The 22096-nt window shown below is 32.5% G+C and overlaps 2 protein-coding genes across 5 annotated transcripts; one reads left to right on the top strand and one right to left on the bottom strand.

The window, feature by feature from the left end:
* Nucleotides 1–10133: 10133 nt before the first annotated feature.
* On the bottom strand, nt 10134–13516 carry LOC111641426 (serine/threonine-protein kinase Sgk1-like). Of its 4 annotated transcripts, none has more exons than XM_023387592.1 (10): nt 13155–13516; nt 12642–12809; nt 12398–12571; nt 11863–11957; nt 11635–11786; nt 11481–11566; nt 11140–11215; nt 10934–11071; nt 10777–10856; nt 10134–10404 (listed from the first exon to the last, which is right to left on the bottom strand). In XM_023387592.1, exons 1-10 carry the CDS (start codon nt 13155–13157, stop codon nt 10315–10317), a joined length of 1062 nt encoding a protein of 353 aa, XP_023243360.1. In that variant the 5' UTR covers nt 13158–13516; the 3' UTR covers nt 10134–10314. The 4 variants fall into 4 exon arrangements, with proteins under 4 accessions (XP_023243360.1, XP_023243358.1, XP_023243359.1 ...); XM_023387590.1 differs by having other exon boundaries at nt 12365–12571; nt 13155–13512; XM_023387591.1 differs by having other exon boundaries at nt 11650–11786; nt 12365–12571; nt 13155–13511.
* A 2325-nt stretch (nt 13517–15841) lies between these two features.
* LOC111641425 lies at nt 15842–16483 on the top strand. The gene is made up of 2 exons (XM_023387589.1): nt 15842–15951; nt 16082–16483. Exons 1-2 carry the CDS (start codon nt 15918–15920, stop codon nt 16447–16449), a joined length of 402 nt encoding a protein of 133 aa, XP_023243357.1. The 5' UTR covers nt 15842–15917; the 3' UTR covers nt 16450–16483.
* Nucleotides 16484–22096: the final 5613 nt, after the last annotated feature.

Genomic DNA, 22096 nt, shown 5'->3' with positions numbered 1-22096 from the left:
TTATTCACGTAATCGAAATATCTAGTGGGCAGGCGGCTAACAGCCCAGAACCGGTCCTTGACAGAGTTGTAATCTTATATGTGTGCAGCTTTCACCCAAGGTCGTAGGCTTCCACCGGCTACACCGGGTGAGGTTGGTGTTCTGTAAAGCGCATGCGCAAATCTTGCTTTTCGTAATCTGAAAATACAGGAGATTACACTCCGTCACTAATATTCTAATATACAATAGCAATTTTTTTTTGTTTTTTTCCACGTGTAGTATAGAAAATTATAATAAGTTACATAATGCGGTTATAATAAAATATTGTGCGATTATTTTCATATAATTAAAATTAATATTTATTTTTTTTTTTGAGAATACGAGGGAAGCGGCGCTTCCAACGCTTCTAATGACGGCACGCCACTGGATTATAATAATCCATACTGGATTACTGTATTTCGATACACTTTGCATTCTAGACACATTAACACATTATTAAAAGAAATATATCTAAACTTTCCAAACTTCTTAATGAAAAGTAATTTACTATACGTAATCTATATTGACGCAAAGAAATAAATCATTTTACTTTATGTTAATAGAGTAATGTTCAGATTGTTGAAGCGTGTCTTTACTACAGATGTTTAAGTTGTTATTTTAAACAAGAGAGGGTTCTTTTTTCAAAACAACTCATATTTGATAGACAAGAGCATAGTGTATATCTATGTATGTATGTCTCTTTAATCCGAAATTAAGTTCGGTAGACTATCATTACAACTTTCAGGTTAGACACTTCTTTTAAATAGTAATCAGGCAACTTAATGGATTGCGATTTGAAAATAAAGAAAATTCAAAGTTTTCGTTTGAAATAAAAATTTTTCATTGTTAAAGAAAAAATTTCTTGATTTCGAGTCCATTAAACAGAGCATACAGTAATTACAGTCGACCCCCTATAACGCGGTAGATACAGGCAGGCCTCCTACAACGCGGTAGATACGCCGTTGTGGGAAATCGCGTTATAGGAGACACCAACTTAATACAAAAACTGGGATTGGGTTCTAAAAAGAGAACAACTTGGCGTTTGAATGGCGTTTTTTGAATTTTTCAAACCAGCCATTGCTAGCCACGAATTTAACACTGGTTTCATCAGCCGACGACTGTCCCATTTGTTTTAAATAATCAAATATTTTTAAGGCTTTGTGGTTTAACTGCACTTTTATTTAAAGGCAACCGTTTCTTGTTCGTATCTTCTACCCATAATATTAGCGCTTGCTCCATTTTTGTTTTTTTTTCATTATAGGTGCTGTCGGACGAGCAACATTTTTCGCATGAATAGATGATTCGGATGCGACTGAATTCCTAATCTTTTCTTCCTATTGCTTAACCGACCGAATAGCTGACTCATTTAAATTAAAATGCCTACCAATATCAGCTATCCGCTCTTGATTTTTAATTCGATCCAAAATTTCTATCTTTGTTTGAAGAGATATATTAATAAATTTCCTTTCTAACGACGGTGCTTTCTTTTCATTCGATATTGTTATGGCTAAAATTTTTTAAAGCAGTTTTGTGGACAGTAAAAATCGCAAAAAATAACTTCCCTTCACTATGTTGTTAAAAATATACACCCAATAGAAGTTTATACTGTATTTTGGAACATTTTTGCGGTCCCCATCTATTGAAAGACTATAAATTATCGAAAATTCAGTGATATGTTTGAGTGTTTATGGTAACTGATGCACATCTGTCTAGAAACCGGTCTTTTCTTGAAACTTTCATGGGAATAACACGTCAACGTGGACAAACAGCTGTTTTCCAGGACATTTAGCTCTGTACACCGACCTGTGGCGCGTATTAAGTGATCCGTTGAGATTTTTCTGTTATGTGAAAGATAATTCGTTTCTAAATACCGTAAACCGCATTGTAAAAGTACCGCGTTGTGTAAGGAACCAAGTCTGAGCTTTATTTTTATTTTACTTTTATTTTGCTTTCATTATATTTTGTTTGGGGCTTATGTTTAGTTAAGACGAAGGTTTCCTCACCATTCACCTTAGTAACTTAAAAATAGAAGAAAAACCAACTCACCGACGAAAGAAAAGCGCAGTAGAAAAACTCGCGCACACTTGCGCTTCCCAAGCGGAAAAAAGTAAGTCCGCACCGAGAAAAAGGGGGGGAAGACCCCACAACCCAGTTAGGAATCGCTAAACCTTAAAAGAATAAAGCATCCCGATAATTGTTAAAAAGAATAATGTAAAAGGTTAGCGAAGTATTGTCGGAAAATAATCTGCCAGATAAACAAGAAAAATTTAATGTTACAGATAAGTATGTAAATGAGGAGAGTGAGCTCATTCAGAATTGTGACGTCACCTCACACTATAAAGCCTCTAACTCAAGTGAAAACGAACGAGGTGAATTCCTGATAGCAACGAGCTTTGGTGAGCTTCGTAGCAGTGAACGAGAGAGGTGTCCGATAGGATTTTGAAGTTATTCGATTTGTGGATCGACGATTATAGAAAGTCTTGAGAGTTTGAGGAAATAGGTTCCTAGTATATTGAGGTGACGATTAGGATCTTTAATTTATAAGAATTATTGTTTATAAGTTAATTCTTTGATTTTGTCGAATTCCAAAGGGGAATAGAATTAAGTTAGAAATAGATTGATTTGAGTTTGTCGGATTGATTCTTGTTGAATTTCATTGAATAAATTATTGTTTGAATTTTACTAAATACTGTATATAGAAGTTTAATTAAATATTTGATTTTGTTATTGACAAACTTTGTCATTATTTAATTCGGTGCACGCTTAAAGTCCAGGCCTGGCACACTAACGCGAATCCGCGTAAAGTACCCGTTAGGGAACGGCTATTTCCGGCACACAGTAGTGTCGATAATCGTTGGAAAGTCGGAAAAATAATATAGTACTTTACAGTTGTAAGAAAAACTCCGCATTTTTCCAACCGCGTTGGAGCGAAAACGAGTTGTAAAGGTGCCGCGTTGTAGGAGGCCTACCTACACTTTATAAGAATTTCACGTTGTAGGAATCCTTAAATACATGAGCCATCACAGCCCAGCATGTGTGCAGTTTACGGACTACGGCTGTTTGAAAGGTTTTCTTCCATAAAATTAATCGATTCTAGACTAATTTGCCTCAACATTTCCAAAACACGTATAATGTTTTGGAATAATCTATAAAAACTATGCTATAAACAAAACATTGTAGTATTACTTACCGAGTGTGCACCGTTCAACCACGCCAATGCTTAAGGTTGTTTTCGTCGCGGAGCGGCACATTGAACTGCAGCGCGCGTGTTTCCTGATAAATTATTTTTCTGAGAAAAATTCTCTGAACGTTGGAGAAAACATTAACTCTGCATTGCTACTCAAAATAAATGTTACACGATTACTATTCAAGGGTCTATCTAACCCTCCCAAAAAATAAAGCGATGTTTATTATTAGCTGTTATCCACGACTTCGCCCACGAAAATTTTGCAAGCAGTGTTTGCTTGCAAAATCTGCGGTATTTATTCGGTATTTCAACAATTATAGTAAATGTTATATAACACCTTACCGCTGAGGATGATGAGAATTACTGAGAATCAAATGAACTGTTTTCATTTTGGTCAATTTTCTGGAACGTATACAATCTCTATATATATATAACCCATTCAACGGCTGTCCGTCTGTCCCGTAACCGTTTGATAGCGGACACTAGAGGCGCCCCTATCGTGTGTCATATTTCAAACATTCAAATTGACAATTTTAATTCTTATTTAAATTAACAATATAAATTTTTATTATTCATTTGGCCAATAAATTATTGTTTGGTCAATATAACAATATAAATAATTCAGTATATTTGTAATAGGAATTTATTATTTCCGGGGCTTATATCTCTCGAAGGGTCGCGAGTAGGGGTATGGTTCCTTTGACTTTATTGTTAGTACAGGGTCTACGGTTTCAAGGGTCGCCACCTCTTCATTCGGAGGGTAAATCTTATCATTCGGATTTTAACAGAGCTGTAGAGCATATAGATAGGAAAAAATAGTCAAAGGAACCGCGCCTCATGGAAATTTGTAAAGAACGCCCACTAGGAGGCGTCCCGAGCTACTAGTTGTTCTATAATCGAACAAATATGCAATAACGAATTGGAATTTAAAACGGTTCCAATAAAAAATCGCATCTAAAATAATACAGTAGAAGCCGTTCTGGTTAACCTTAATCCTCACTCTCACCCCCGCGGGAGGAATTACGAAAAATCTCTAATTAGTGTGCGTTTTCATGACGTACTTTAACTGTGTACCAAATTTCAGCTCTTTAGGTTCAGCGGTTTGCTCTGGGAGATGATGAATCAATCACTCAGTCAATCAGTCAGGACAAAGAATTTTATATATTTCGATTACATTTGTGATAACAAAATTACTCTGAAATAAGGAAAATACTCATTTACATTTTTAACTAACAAAAGGAAAATTTTGCTCCCTTATATTTAAGAGTTAAATTTATATAATTATTGTGAAATAAAACATAAATCACATTAACTCAACTCAAATTTAAGACATAAAGCTGCAAAATTTTTCCTTTAGTTAATTATAAATATAATTGAGTATTTTCCTTATTTCAGAGTTATTAGTGAAAGGGCAATTTGGAAGAAATCCAATTCGTTTCTGGTTTGTTTACAAGAATTGCTTTAGAACTGATTATAATTATTGTTACAATTTCCTTTGTAATGGTCTGTAAGCTTATATATATATATATATATACCCACTAGCAGGTGAGCTCGGAATTGCCCAGTAATAAATAAAAACAAACATTAATAATATTAGATTAATTCGTACTACTAACCTTCTATAACATTATAATATTTAATTCATATTACCATAAACTTTATCTTGCGTAAGGGTTTTATCACAGCAGTTGAAAATATAATATATTAAAATTTTTAAATATCGTATGTTTTCCTAATGTTAGTTGTAACAAACTGTTTCATTCACAGCCGAATACAAAATGATAATGTACAAACCAATCAAATTTTGCGAAAAATAAAGAAATATTAAATTTGGCACCCTGGAAAACCATTTAATTAAAACATATTTGTATTTCCGTATTGTGCAATTTTCATATTCGAATTCCACCACACAGTTGTTCCCATAGAAAGAAGTACTGTTGCAGTAGGGGTGAAAGATTTGATCTCGTCCCGGAAGAGAAGACTCTCAACCAAAATATTTGAAAAGTGATCCGTGATAGGTTGTGATGGCCCAGCACGCGATGAAAGTTGCTAACCTTAACGGGCGGAAGACTTGATATAAGACTTGTTTAAATATGAAAAGCCCGTAAAAATGCAAGAATAATTGCTTTTATGTTTAAAAAAACTAGTAAAAACAGGTTGAAAAATAATGCTCGGCAGAAACATCTAAGTAAAAAAGAAAGTTTTGAAAATTGTGGCATAAGAATAGTGAATGCAGATTTGACAGTAAGACTCGACGTGTGTATAAAGTGCATATTATGCAGAATAGAATACAACTACAGGAATGTTTGGACGAAGAAAATTCATTATAATAATAAATATGAAAGACATTTAGTTCTACATTGCGCCAAAACATCGTTGCACACACATTAATTTGGATATTAGAACATCGTTAAGCAATATAAATGACGGAAGTTTGGGGCAATAGGTTTATCAGTTAATAAGTGAAAATGAAACAATGGGAGTGGGTGGGGTATCCAGTTTCGTGATAGTTAATTATGTCCACGTGAATATCGCGTTTATAGAAAAATTATCAGAATTTGTTTGATTTATTTACTTTGGGTGCCAAGGAAGATGCATCTCGGGAAGAGTCATGTGAAGCTGTCCCCTATTTATATGCGCTCAAACGCGAAAAAATCCCAGAAAAGTACCCGTGGCCAGTCTGTTGGACATGAGCAAACCCACGACCGACTACCCGTGCCCGTGTTCGGTGGGTTTGGGCATAAACAACGTGCAGTTTTCTTCAAGTTAATAATGGCCAGCTTTACATAAGTCTTCCCAAGATGTAGTCGTTATGCACTTGATAAGAACCAGCTTACCAAGTGTATAACGATTACAAGTATTTATCCTCCCATCTATTAATAAAAACAGTAATATACTAATATCAAATTATTACAATAAATTTGCTACTTACAAAAATGGCTCTTTTATTATATGTGTGGAATTAAAACCAAATCAAGACGTGTTTTAATCTCAACACGGAAAATCTTGAAATACATTTGAAGTATTTCTGCATCCTCACACTTCTCCCAATGTATACGCAACTTGCTAAACAGGTTCTTGCAGTTATTTTTTTTTCTTTTCTGTAATAGCTTTTGTAGCTACTTATTTAAATCTGCTTCTCATCAAGTTGTATTGTGTTTTGAGAAACATGAAAGTTTTCGGTAAAAAAAAATCAAGGAACTATGGACCTAGAGCAACGCTATGCTCCTCGGATCGAGAGTTACAGTAGTGACCTCGCGCAAATAAAGAAGTTCCTGCAACTATACAGATGCAAATTTTCGGGGGTGATTTCTCCATCCTCCAAACGCCTATTGTAATTTTGAATAACTCCTTCCAAAGATGATTGTGTTATCGTTTGAGATGCAAAATTTCACATTTTTTTCTTAGTTTGTTATGGCATCGCAACACTTGGGCGATGATTCCTGGAGGATCTTTTTAAGGGAAACTCGTCCCAATTTACGTTATCCTTTCGAGCTGGCCAGGTGGAGTTTTCCGGGTATAAAATTATGTTTTATACAATAAATTATCTACGTGGAGAGTCGTGGAGAAAACCCGAAAAACTCCACGTGGATAATTTATTGTTTAAAAGATAATTTTATACCCGGAAAATCCACCTGGATAATTTATTGTATAAAACATAATTTTATCCAGGAAATTGTAATTAAACGAACTATTTTCAATTTGATCAATTTTCTGGAACGTTTACAATCGTTCTATAATCGAACCAATATGCAATAACAAATTCGAATTTTGGCCTCTTTGTGCTCTCTGAGCTTTAAGGGGCCTAAAACCTCAAAAAAAAAAATAAAAAAATAAATTCGAATTTAAAACAGTTCGAACTTTTTAAAAATCGAAATAGATAAAAATATTTATAACAATGTTTGAAATGTTATCAATATTTCAGACATTGTTATAAATGTCTGAAATATCGCTTCGTATATCGCGTCATATATCGTGTCAAATGTCGTGTTATGTCCACGTGAAAATCGCGTTTATAGAAAAATTATCAGAATTTGTTTGATTTATTTACTTTGTGTGCCAAGGAATATGCGTCTCGGGAAGACTCGTGTGAAGCTGTCCCCTATTTATATGCGCTCAAACGCGAAAATAACCCAGAAAAGTACCCGTTGCCAGTCCGTTGGCCATGAGCAAACCCACGGCCGACTACCCGTGCCCGTGTTCGGTGGGTTTGGGCACAACCAACAAGCTGGCCACGTGCAGTTTTCTTCACGTTAATTAATAATGACCAGCTTTACATTTAAGTACTCAATGAAAATTAAACGTAGTTGAAAACGAAAAATCACATCTAACATAGTATAGTAGAAGCCTTTTTTCCGGTTAAGCCTTAATCCACTCCCTCTCCCCCTGCTGGGGAATTTCGAAAAATTCCTTCTTAGTGCGCGTTTTCATGACGTACCCTAACTGTGTACCAAATTTCACTTCTTTAGGTTCAGCAGTTTGCTCTGGGCAATGATGAATCAGTCATTCATTCATTCATGCAGTCAGTCAGGACAAGTAATTTATATATTTAGACTAGCTGCAAGCACCCGATTCGCTGGGTTTTTATTTGTTCGTACATTTGTATGTAATATAGTTTGTTTTATATATAAAACACTGTTTTTCTAAGTAATCTAGAATCCAGCTGCAAGGACCCGCTTCGCTGGGTTTTTATTTGTGGGCAAAAAGTGACGATAGTGAAGATTAAGATAATTACATTATAGCCAATCTTACCCGTTTTCACAGAATGCAAGAATTAGGTCCCCCGTTTCCAGACTAAGTAGAGAATTATTACGTCCAGTCAGAAAAAGTCATAGGGAAAGCAGTTAAACAAGAAAAACTTTACTAAATCATTTATTTTATCGTTAGGTATTATTATAATAATAGACAAATGTCATTGTCTCTCGAAATACAATATCTTTCTTATTTCGCTGTTGATAGTCCGACATGTGCTCCGCAGCCATCTTGTATTTTCTCGCGCGCGTGGGATTGTGGGATCTCTCTTATGACTGGATCTAGTTTCCAGAACTCTCTCGAGTCGATCGCGATTGAACCTCGTTTTAGTCGAGATTGAAACGGTCGATGGAGATTGCACTAGACCAGGGGTCGCCAAAGTAGTCGATATAGACCCCGAGGGGTCATGCAACATCATTGGGGGTCGATCGGTTAAGGGGTCACAACCTTTTTTTTTCGCTCATACATATACACTTGTAATAAAACTTTACGCTGGGGGTCAATGTGAGGCTTTGGAAAGTGATTGGGGGTCGACGGTTAAAAAAGTTTGGCAACCCCTGCACTAGACGAATAGGGTATAAGGCTCTAGTTTAGTAGTGTTACAGAGTATAATACGTATATTTTAATATATTTTTTTAAAAGAAACAAAATCACTGAGAAATGTTACGTGTGTTTAACAACGGGTTCGGCCGAATCTGTGCGAACCCGCTGAATATCACCACTGGACATACATGTCCATTTTAATATATATATATAGATAGATAGATATAGATTAGATATAGATATAGATCAGTGTTTGTCAACCTGTGGGTCGCGACCCCCATGGGGGGTCGCAAAGCCTTACACGGGGGGTCGCGGGTAAAAGAAAAAGACAAGTGTTTGTAGGTCCTACACTACAATAAATAAAACTACAATTTTAGTGAGAAGGCTTTGCGTTTTTATTTTAAAGTACAATTGGTTTTTCGATCGATATTTTGGTCTCAACGGAAAGAATATTAAATACATAGTTTTTAAAATCACTGATATAGTCTTAATATGGCCCTGGGGAGTCGCCAGATTTTTTTTTTTTAACTTGTAAGAGGGTCGCGTATTCAAGAAGGTTGAAAAACACTGATATAGATAAATAAAGTTTTCTCGCGATTAAAACTACGTTTGCAAGGCGGACGGAAGTACCAAATTGTACTATTTTAGATGCAATTTTCTGTTTATATCTGCGTTTCAGTAGGGTACGTCATGAGAATGCACACTAAGAAGGGATTTTTCGAAATTCTCCCGCGGGAGGAGAGGAGAGCATCAAAGCTTATCCGGAAAAACGGCGTTCTTAGTGTGCATTCCCATGGCGTATCCTACTAATACACAGTTAAAAACGCATCTAAAATAGTACAGTAGAAGCCATTTTTCCAGTTAAGACTTAATCCTCTCTATCTCCCACCGCGGGGAATTTCGAAAAGTCCCTTCTTATTGTGCATTTTCATGACATACTCTAACTGTGTACCAAATTCCACCTCTTTAGGTTTAGTGGTTTGCTCTGGGCAATGATGAATCAGTCATTCAGCCAGAACAAATAATTTTATATATTTAGATTAATACATTGAAAGGATGAGGAATTATTTGGTTACGGTAACGCCAAATGATGGAAATCTGCCGACGGGTAAGCCTCCACGAAAAAATTTCTGTGGGAAACTGTCCCCAATTTAGATGTTAAACACGTGAAGAAAGCACGGAATACGTTACGTGGCCAGCTTACTAGTGTTCAATGATTTTATCCATTCGGCCACTTTATGGATTGCTGGTGATATAGATTCATGTGTCATATATCGAAAATAGTCTGAATTATTATACAGTACGATAGTAAAGCCTCTTCGCAGTGGGCGGGAAACGGAGGCGCTTTCGGGAATGAAGTAATGACGTTATGACGTTACAGGCAGATTTAAGATCGAAGGAGTTAAAGTAAGTTATGACGTCACCATTCGGCCGAGCCACATGGCGTGGTTTACTAAAGAAAGACTTTACGATTGCACTGTATAGCAAATAGCGATGAGCGATGTTTTACTACCGATAAATTAATCACTGTTATTGTAAACTCACCGGCAAGCCTGTGTAATAAAGTTTAATATTCTGTGACAGTAATTTTTGTAACTAATATGAAGGACTGACCACAGATATATCACCCATAATTACAAAGACTTACATAGTTACAAAACAGCGTACCTAAGACATGATACGGAAACGGGTTACAGAAGAATTGCTCATCATTTATCAAACACTATGTTTGATTATGTAAAATTCAGTCAATTAACAAATTAAAAAATGTGTAAACAATTACTTTTATTTCTAATAATAAAAATGTAATAATACTAAACATTATGTACAATCTCTGGCCATGGTACATTGTCAAAAAACTTGTGTCTCCTTATATCTGTTTCTCGTAGACGTTTACTTGGATCCTGAAATTATTAATATCAATAATAATTATAGTTTTTCTTGTCTACTTATATAAATTATTATATATTCATTTGTAAAGTGTGTTAGATTAGTTTAAAAATAATAAACAGGACGGCCGAAGGGGCATAACAATGAAGACATCAGTCTACCGCTTTGGGATATCCGGGTTCGAATACGGTAGAGCATCTTCCGGGAATTTTTCATAGGAACTTTGTCCCGAATATGTTATCGACCCTCACAATCCTGCTCCTCCATTACAGTTTGGTCATAACCATAATAGAGGCAACCAGTAATTACGTATATGTAAAAAACCAATATTCTATTTGCTAACCTAATTTACCATTAAGATGCAAAACGAATTTACTATGAATTACTTTTTGTAGCAAATCTTCGATTATTTTTCTTGCATACTTTGATAGTTGTATAGGATATAACAATTCAACCTCTTGAGCAACTGGAAAAATATTTTTATAATAATAATAATAATATTCATCGCTTATTGCTAACAATTTAGAAATGATAATAACTCACTTCGTATTCTTTTGGTATGGGAAAATATTTTGGGATCTTCAATATTCATAACTCTTTTAGCATAAATTCTCATAGGTGTTTTCCCTATTAACATCTGATACAACACAACGCCAAATGCCCACCAGTCACAGTAAGCATCTATAAATAATATATTAATTACACGAGGGAACGAAATATAACAATTAAATTTGAATAGAATTTCTTACCATATGGCTTCCCCTGAAGAATTTCGGGACATAAATAAGACAAAGTTCCACAAAATTCCTTGGGATTAAGATCGAACTGAGAAAACAAAAATTGTGAGGTAATAAGACATTTACAATTCAAGGACAATTAGGTTATAAAGTTAAGGTTTTCCTATTCATAGTACTATAGCTGTAAGCGATAAAAGAATTGGTACCAAAATTTGTATACAGACTAAACAAAGGATGTGGAAAAGGATTTTGCCAAAACAATAAACAAAAGTTACTTTAAAAACTACCACTGAAGGAGCTAAAATTAGATTATTCCGAAAACTTTAATTATAGCAACACTATACCTGACTTACCGTGCACAGACCAAAATCGATTAGCTGAGCACCTTTGGTGTCATCTAACATAATGTTATTTGAGCTAATATCTCTGTGAATTATTCCTGTTAATGATAGAAACAGTTTTTACATATAGTAGATACATATAAAAGAGAAATAAATTAATAAATACGTTTAGAAAATTCACTTTTGTCGTGAATGTACATAATGGCCGAAGCCACTTGTGCAGCAATAATGTTCGCTTTGATTTCTACTAATGGTCCATTGTTACGTAAGAAATTTGTCAAATTCTGTCCATCGATATAGTCCGAGACAAAACAGAAACTGAAAAAAATGCAATTATTTACACCATTGCAATAAATAATTACTAATTACTAATGTGAATGGAATTAAAATTTACCTAGTATTAATTTCGAAGAAGGTTATTAATCTTACAATGTGTGGATGAGTTGACACACAGCTCCATGCAGTGTGTTCTCTCGTTATTTTATACAGCTAAATCAAGATAAACAAAATATAAATTTAAAATATCCTCTACACATTTATCATTTATGTTTACAGAATATAGATTTCTCTTGCAATTAGTGTATCAACAATAAACGAATACAAATTATTATATAAATTTCAGTTGTGTTTATGAAACCAGAAAAAAAAACATTTTATATCATTTTATCCTTGGGGATTAAGAAAAGGGCAAAAAGAGGGTGCTCAAGTGCTCAAATGTACAGGCGTCCCTGGTGTATTATCTCATTAGAGGTCAGTTTCTCATAGAAGTCCTCCCTCATTCTCTCTTGGCAGACTACCATAGTGTTGCGTTGTCTTATCCAATCCGTAATTTACAACACTACTGTTTTTAATCCAGGTAAAAACGAACAATATCAAAAGCAAATCTAAAAGAAAACCTGTTTATGGCAACACTCTTTCTTCTTGATTACTTTCAAAGCCACTTGTTCATCGGAATTCTTAGGCCGAGCCAAATACACTACTCCAAAATGTCCATTGCCTATTTCTTTAATGATTTCGTATTCACCAATAATATTTCGTTTACGTTTCGATGAATGATCAGAATTTAATTTAGTGTCTGAAAGTTTATTTTCTTGTCCACAATTCTGCATAATCATACAATTTATTATGAAATTCTGTAATCGATGGACGACAGAAAAAGAAATGATATCTTACGTGTGAATCGGATGTATCGTTCTGTTTGCGACAGCAACATAACATTTTTTGGAATATATTTCTGCAGAATTCTGTAGAATTTCCGTTTTTCTTTGAATCGTTTGTCTGCAATTGGGAATCACATTGCTTCAAGGAACCACACTCTGTGGTACGCAAATCATGGACGTTCTAACGATAACAATAAAAATTATTAAAATAAGTACAGTATTTCAAATATATTCTTACCCGATTTAGTAAGAAAAATGTTAAAATCTTTCGAACTTTATAGATAAAAAAATCTAACAACGAGTTGTATAACTTTCCCGGCTGTTATGATATACATCATTAATAATTAATACTCGAGAATAGGAACCCTGAATTATTAAAGAAAATAGAAGCCCATCATTTATGTTTACATAATATAATTATCATTTATGTTATTAATTCACACAGCTTCGCCTTACAAGAAATTCGATTATTTTCTATTTAATTTTAAAGAATTCGGATTTATAAAAATTTATTCGTTAAATTTACCATTTTATCTTCTTATTATCATTCGGCATTTCCCAAAGGACTTTTTGTATGCAGCGCGGCATTTGCTTAACAATTGAAACAATTGAAAATTGTTATAATTCTTGAAAAATGCAGAAATTCTTTGTTAAAAATTACCAAGAAGAAGTATTGTTCGTTTCGATTTATATTTTCAAATTTTGTTACGTGAATCTGTACTTCATAAACACAATTTGATATGAGTATTAGTTAAGTATAGAACATGTTCCATACATTATTAGAATGTTGCAGTTTAGTGTATTATTAATTTTTACTCAAATGGTATTAATCTTTCACAAATTTCGATGTTTTGTATTAATATTAATATAAGAGAATTACTGAAAGAGAACTTATTTTATGCGGTTTTTCAATTGTAGTAGACTTGCTCTTTTTGTAATTATCAGTTCCTTTAATATCTTCACATGATACTGCATAAAAAACTAATAATCCAGTGGTTCTCACATGCGACTGAGTTGATAACACCACTAAACATTTGGTCGTGGGTTTGCACCTGGCCAACGGTGGGATTTTTCGGGTTCTCTTCACGTTTTTAACACCTAAATATGAGCCAATTTCCTTTAAACCTCCACGGGAGGCATTCCTTCCGTGACAGATTGCCCGTGTTTAGCGTTACTGTACGAATAAAACCAAACTAGTAGTTCTCAGCCCGCGTGCAACAACGTAACTGTTGATATAGATATGTCAATGTGCGAAAGATTTACTACAATGCTTAGTACTTTCTAGTTAATAATAATTGTTAATTACAAATTATAATGGAACGTTAAAAAAGAATACTGTAGAAGCGATATGATACGGCTCCTTTTTTAAATAAAAATCTATTTATGTAATTATTTTTCTTTAAGTTTCGGCTCTCCCAAAACATTTTATATGGATGCCCATGACCATAGAATAGTATCGCCAAGACCCATGTTCCATAAGGTTAAATACACACATATTTAAATCTCCCTTATGCAGACTGCTGCTTTGAAAAATGCCAATATGGTGCTCTGTTAACAGCTAATGTAAAAGTAGGAAGAATGTTCTCTTAAGCGAACTTACTCCCTTATCCTGTGCTTTCTAAATTGGACTCAACTACACCGAAATTAAATAAAAGCCAAATTATATACCAAAAAATAAAGAGAAAAATATTTGAACTAATTTTTGAACATTAGGAATATTTTCCAAATGAATTATTTATTAAACATTCTCAATAAGTGTTAGCGATATACGATACAAATCATTAAACGTGCCGCTAAGTGGTAATATAATACATACATATATGAGTGACATTTAACCAGGAAAATTTAATAGCATTAATCCCTCTAATACACAAACCACCATGCCAGACTGCAACGGGTAATATTATATTATGTTGCAACGTGAACGTCATAATAATGTAGTGTACATTACATAAACATTCAACAGTAATTGATATAAGTTTTATTAAATTAGTTTATAACGTATTAAAATATTATTAATCAAAAACTTTAAGTGCTTTGATCTGACTAACAGTCTTGGTTAATTACATTATGGATTATGGATATCTCAATATATAAAGTTACTTAACCTATAGCTTATTTAAAACAATAACTCTCTCTCTCTCTCTCTCTCTCTTCCCTTTCTCTTGTTTTTAAATATATATATTATTAAGAAATTCACATTTTTCACCTATTAGTTGATGAGTAAAATTTGTTTCCTTTGCCTATATACAGTTTATGTACGGCATGTATCGAACTCTACTGTATATAACTAAGAAAATATGTGTTATTGTTAATAAAGTAAACGATAAATCAGAAAAAAAACTATCTAAAAAGGATCAATCTCACAACATTTACCAAATAAAATATTTGTAAAACTAAGTGGATATAATTTAAAACTGAAGTTAAATAAATTCGAGTTTTAATTAAATTATATAATTATATTGTGTGTGTAATTACAAGTATTAAGCACTTACAAAATCGAATCCAATTTACTTACGTAATTCATCCTATTATTTTTTTTCCTTTAATAAATATATTGTTTATTAATTAAACGTTTCATGACTTTGTTACAGTACCACGTAACATTGAGGTGAAAGTCATTATCTTTCTAATTATATAAGAGAATAGGGATTAAATTATTTCTTAAATTGTTTTCCTTAATGAAAGATTTAAAACAAAATTTCATATTTATACAAATTGTTAATGATCTGGCAAAAGAAGTTAAACTTTCAAAATGTCGCTCACAGGGATCCATGATCGAATAAGGGCGATCAATCCTAGATTTTCTGGGGTGATCTGTACTCTAAAGTCCAGACACATTATTTCAAGCCTGATTGTGGTCACAATAATCTTTAAAAAAATGGCCCCCCTTAAGATGGAGAAAGTAAAAACAAATTGTATACTGTATATTATACAAAAATTTACATATTTTAAATGTATAAACATTGAAGCACACGTACAAAACTCTGATTAAAAATTAAATTAAGTAAACAGCGTAAAATTACAGAAAACTGATAGAAAAATGGAATTCGAATTAGAGTTCGTGACACTTCAAAAATACGTACATAATGAAGTAAAAAAACAATAGAAGTAACTGCGTAATTTTGCTTGGAATGTATAATTATAACAATTTCATGCGAACTATCGGAAATTGATTTTTTACAATTAAATGTTCTGGGGTGTAAAATTACATCATTTCGTGTTAATTTATATATAAAAGACGAGCAAAGGAATTGTTACAATTAGTAAACAAGTAACCCAAGCAAATATGAACACACAGTTTCTTCTATTCGTTGTTACCGGTGAGTATATCGTTATATTATGTAATTGCTAAAGGTTTGATTCTTTTTCATAACCGAGTTTTCTCCAATGGATTCAGTAGATAGAAAAAGTAAAATTTTAGATAAAACTCAATATAAATTTCGTTTACAGGGCTAATTTTCGTAAGAAGTGATGGAACTTTGAAATCGCACCTGGTCGATAGAATATTAAAAAGGATTGGCATTGATGAAACACTTGATAAAATGAAATCAGACATTTTGGAAAAGAAATTATTGCCACATCATTTAGTCGAAATTCCAACTGAACTGGGTGAAACAGCATTGAGTAAATTACCAGGAAAAGAAATTGTGGAAAGAGCGATATTGGGCGATGTACCCGCTGTACCAGGGATAGGATCCCTTAAAGAAAAGATCATCAATGAAGAAATAACAGGCAAACTTCCATCTACAACATTATTAGATGCACTTGTGGCAGGTAAAGTACCAGAATTAAAGAGTAAAGTTATTGATGCATTGTAAGTGTTACATGAAAATAAAGATTAGTATAACTTCATTCATTGTTTTTTCTTAAAATTAATTGATACTTTTTCTGATTTTGTAAATACGTTTGTATTTTATTTTACTTGTGTTTTGTATTGATAATTGTTTTGAATTTATGAACATTATATGAATTTCAATCTTATATTTTTCTAATCGATACGTTTCTTCAAAACTTTTTATGTATTAAATTACGAAAAAATAAAAAAGGTTCCATTTTATCTTTCAGTTTTTTTTAAATAATCGTTTAGATTTCTCCACATACTGTCGACCCCCTTATAACACGGTTGATAATTCCGTTTTATTTGAATTCCATGTTGTACGAGTCATTTAGATCTTACAAATACGTGAGCCGTTCACAGCCCGGCACACGTATTTGTAAAATCTAAGTGATTCGTACAACATGGAATTCATATAAAACGGAATTATCAATGTTGTTATAGGGGGTCGACTGTATTTACGATTTTTTAATGATTTGATGATAATTGTATATATTATAGATTTTATGGGGAAGTCACCCAGCACTCAGGCCTAAAATGCCGGACCTATCTAGAGAACGATGGGCATTTTACGCCCATTGTACGCTAGGTGGGACCTAGATATTTAGGGTATCTCGAGGATTAGCATGACTTGCCCATCTCTGAGATATCCTGTATTTCGTAATAATAAAAGAAATGTTGATTTTCGCCAGTAATTTAAAATTAGACGACTCTGCCAAGATGCATGCTCTATTAAAGAATGTCAAACAACTAAAAATTGCCTAATTAGAACTTGTAAACAAAAATAAAACAAACAATTTAGCATTCGTTTATATTTCTTCCAAGGACACAAAAAATGGCGGTAACTTTCGCTCCAAATTTTTAACTAGACGGTTCTGACAAGATTCTTATTCGTTAAAACAGCATCTTTCAGAATATGGACAGCCAATCACGGCTTAAAAAGCATTTTTACAAAATTTTACACTATTTTCTTAACAAGATTTCATAACAGATGGCGCCACATACAATTTTTACTTTATGTTACCTCATTAGTATTTTTATGCCTAAATTATTATTATTATTATTTATTATTTTTTTTTGACAGAGACATTTCTCATTAATAAGCAAAATTATCTCTCTTAAGATTTTGTTATTATTTAAATTTTATTTCTTAATATAACTGTAAATTATCGGATTTTTTTCATGATCCCCTTAATCTCCTGATGAAGTAAAGGAAAAGTCCTTTTTTGCCAGACATTTAACATTATATTACAAAATTTTAAAAAATTCAGGATTTTTTCTACGTTATACTTTTTTAAAAACAGATGAAATTCCACTGGATCCAACATTTTCTAAGGCCATTTTAAACTCGATGAAACCGTATCATAAATTATCTTAGCTGTATTTAAGAGTCAAAATATAAATGTATATCTTGTACCTTCATCTTTATACTTTAGAACATCAACATAATTACTTGATGACAAATTTTGTCATCGCTAAACACGATAATTCTTCATTGACAATTTAAATTCCTTTCAATGGAAGTAAGATAAGGTACATGATCTAAAATTATATTATTTGATGCCATTCTTATATCCATAAATCGCTGCATATTTTTCTATTTTCTCGCTTCCACCGGTAATAAGTGTATAAAACTACTGAACATTAGTAATTTTCGATTCCCTCCCGACAGACAGAAGATTTTTTTGGAATTTCTTCGCATATCTATCACCTAAATAGGGACAAGTTTCTCTTAAAAGTCCTCCCGAGAGGCATCCTTCTTGGCTTTTTTTTTAATGGTTTTATATGTAGGCTATACAACAACGATTTGCCAAGGAGGGATGCCTCCCGGGAGGTCATTTAAAGGAACTCCTTTCTATTTAGGTGTTACTAACGTGAAGAACCCACGACCAACTACCAGTGTTCAGTAGTTTTATCCACTAAACACTGGTGGGCCTCCTCTTGGCAGACCATGTATTACGTTTCCCGGCCTAATCCTAATCTGTATTTGGAAGAATTGGATTTAAAATTGAAAATTAAGATATTTAATTAATATATTTATTATAATTCATCATTTATATCAAAATATTTAATATTCCAAGTTCCAAAGGATAACGTTGTATCGTTACGTGATAAAATCCATAGATTGCTTTTAGTTGTCTCACTGATTCTATCCCTGTTTGATAAATCAGTACTTTGAACTTGTTGGTAATATTTATTTTATAATAATATTTTGTTTGGACATATAAAATTTCATTGAACTTCTATGTTGTGTGAGTGTTTATCGCATTAATTTCAATGTGGTTAAATATATGGCATAACAAAACTTCATTATGGCCACATTTGATTTTATATTTAAAAAATTATTTCATTAAATATGTAAATGCAGATAATATTCAACATAACCGTGAAATTTTCTCATAGAAGAATAAAGTTTTGTCCAAAATCAAATGAGAATTACTTACATAATAGAATCATATACAGTCGACCCCCATAACACTGTTGATAATTCCGTTTTATATAAATTCCATGTTGTACGAGTCACTTAGATTTTACAAATACGTGTACCAGGCTGTGAACGGCTCACATAGTTGTAGTTGTAGTTGTCACACACGTATTTGTAAAATCTAAGTGATTCGTACAACATGGAATTCATATAAAACGGAATTATCAACAGTGTTATAGGGGGTCGACTGTATTTACGNCAGTGAACGGCACACGTATTTGTAAAATCTAAGTGACTCGTACAACATGGAATTCATATAAAACTGAATTATCAACAGTGTTATAGGGGGTCGACTTGTAAATGGGTTAATTATTCAAATGTAAGTGGATTACGTAAATATTTTTCACTTTTTATCAAAGGTTTGTTTACTTATTTTATTCCAGGGAAATAAATTTCTTGGAAATATGAATGATAAACATATAATTTGTCTGAATAAATATATTACTGATTGTTAATGCGAGGCACCAGCACGTTGCAGACTATTACCTGTACAATTTCATTCTATACGACCGATTCTAATCCACAGTACGGTCGAACCAATATCAGTGGAATTCGGGAATGTTCCTTCTACGTAATTCTCGTGATAAATTATAAAATCTGAAAGTCTTCAACGGTGGTAGGTTGACATCACCCTCATTATGGACCTGCAATAAAGATCATCTTGCTTGTTTGTTTCTTTTCTTAAGTAACGTCAGCGCGATATGCCTAGGAAAATGCTTTCCGAGAGGTATTTTTAAGAGTAACTGACCACTATTCATGAGTTACAGACGTGGAGAAAATCCGGAAAACTTCACGTGGCCAGCCCATTCTGGCGAGGCGCGAATCCACAACCGAACTCCCAGTGTTCAGGGAATGGAACCGCTTGTCCGCTGGTAGGCCTCATCTTACTTGTTAGTATTTGTAGGAAGAAAAGAGTTATATATATACTGAATTATAATATTAAGTTACAAGCAGAGAAGGCTTGATTTTTTACCATGCACGCCAACCAGTAGTCAAATAAATAAAACCACTGAACCACCAAATACAGGTTGGTACCAGACATGACTAATGGGCTAGCCGTGTGAAATTTTCCGGGATTTCTTCGTGTGTCTGGTAAACTAAATGAAAATTCCTCCTGAAAGGTATCCCCTTGACAAATTATTTTCGTATTGCGCTGTTTTATCCCATTCCATTATCTTTCACACGCAATTGATATTCTATATATATATATATATTTTTACAAATGTCTCAATCAAACAATTATTACTCTTTTACAAGAATATAATTAAAAAACTATTATGTAATTACTTTGTTTATATAATTATTATTTTATTGTATTTAATTAATGAAAAAAATATCTTTAATAAGTCTTTGCCGATTAACATACTGAAACATTCTAGATGGACTTGGATTCGCCTGTGAAAATTTTAGCATATTGTCTGGTAACCTCGCAATAATGCCAGCTAATAAAATCTAAGACAGGAAATTTCATTAATATTGCATTATTAATGAAAGAATTTTAACACAATAAAAGTGAAAATCAACAACCCAATGCGAATTTTTCATTCTTCTATTGTGGATCTGGTCAACTCACAATGGGTTTGTTAATAGGCTCCATTAGTGCCTACAAAGCGAAAAGATTAAAAAATAAATTAGTATATTTTAATACTAAGCTGTAAATATTATATTCTAGATATAAAATATATAAATGCATTAAAATATGTAAAAATTACAGTAACAGAAAATTAAGTATCTACATTCTAAAGTATTCTAATTTTAGACATTATTCTGTAGTCAGTAGCAAAGTATTTAACAGAACGAAATATAAAATTATATTTTAATTTGTGATATATTATAACTATTTCGCAATTTACCAACTCGTACACGCTATTATTGAAATTAAAAGTGATTTATAGTGTATTTCCCGCAGTGCAGACAGGTTTTATTCATTCTCCTTTATACAGCACATCTCTCCAGTTAGAGTGAATGACCTCACTTTGCCAAATATTCTCTAAGAGGTCATCATCAAACTTAGTGCATTTTTTCTGTTACTTTAATATCCATTACTTTCATTAGATAAACTAAGCTGAAATTTTTCGAAAATTACACTAAATATATACAGATTTCTCTGTATTGTGTCGATGTTACATTACAATACAATAAATGCTTCTATAAAATCAATATCGTTCTATAACCATACATAATTCTTTAGTTTCATCTAATTATAATGCATACTAAGAAATATGCCTAAGAATGAATAATAACGCTTAATAAACAATTAAAAATGCAGGAACTTTAATATATAATCCTCATGCAAAGTTTAATTTAGAAGATTTTTGATCTTTGAAACACACTTGAGTCATTCTCTGTAATAAAAGAACAGAATAATTCTAGATTACAGAATCATCGAGTAAAGAAGTAAAGTCTACTCTTACTTAATTTTATTATACGACATTAAAATTAATAGTCCTTTGACTCAATTTTACAGTAGACTTAAGTATTTAATTAGGAACCTTAACCTGATTGAAGTTAAATACGAATATTATTAAAATATTACAGTTCTTACAGTGTTACATTCTAAGAATAAGAATTCCAGACCCATAGATAAATAGAAAATTGAGATAAAATAGTATAAAATAAAACTATATTTAAAAACACTTACAAATAAATGATACTTTATACTAAACATAGTTTAATATTCGCATAATAAAAAGGCAAATAAGATAAATGATACGCTCATATCAACTTACACCTTTTTCTAGCAATTCATATTTCGTAAGATTTGATAAAATTATTATTGAGAAGAAACAGACAGTAACTAGAGAATGTAAGAGAAAATAAGCTCATAAAAGCCACTTTTCAGATGTAATTCTTTTAAGTTAGATGCTCCTACAGAAAAAAACAACAAAAATTATATTTTTAACTATTGGTTTTATTAATTATTTTTATTGCTGAAATCGAGAAATTTAAGAAATATTTAAATTGTAGGCATATATATAAAAGTATAGGAGAAAGAATAAAATTAATTTTTGCTTCATTTTCTTCTAATTAGTAAAGCATCAGAGAACACGAAACGAATTCGTGTTCATTTTTCTCTGACTTTACTGATACTTCATTTCCGTTTGATCCTTTATTCTTCTAATGCTTCATTTTGTTCTGATCAACC

Source organism: Centruroides sculpturatus, unplaced genomic scaffold (genome assembly GCF_000671375.1).
Source record: "Centruroides sculpturatus isolate CEXI.00-Female unplaced genomic scaffold, Cexi_2.0 scaffold1339, whole genome shotgun sequence".
Taxonomy (NCBI): Eukaryota; Metazoa; Arthropoda; class Arachnida; order Scorpiones; family Buthidae; genus Centruroides; species Centruroides sculpturatus.
Note: the sequence above shows the minus strand (reverse complement) of the source record. Positions and strands in the feature narration are given on the sequence as shown.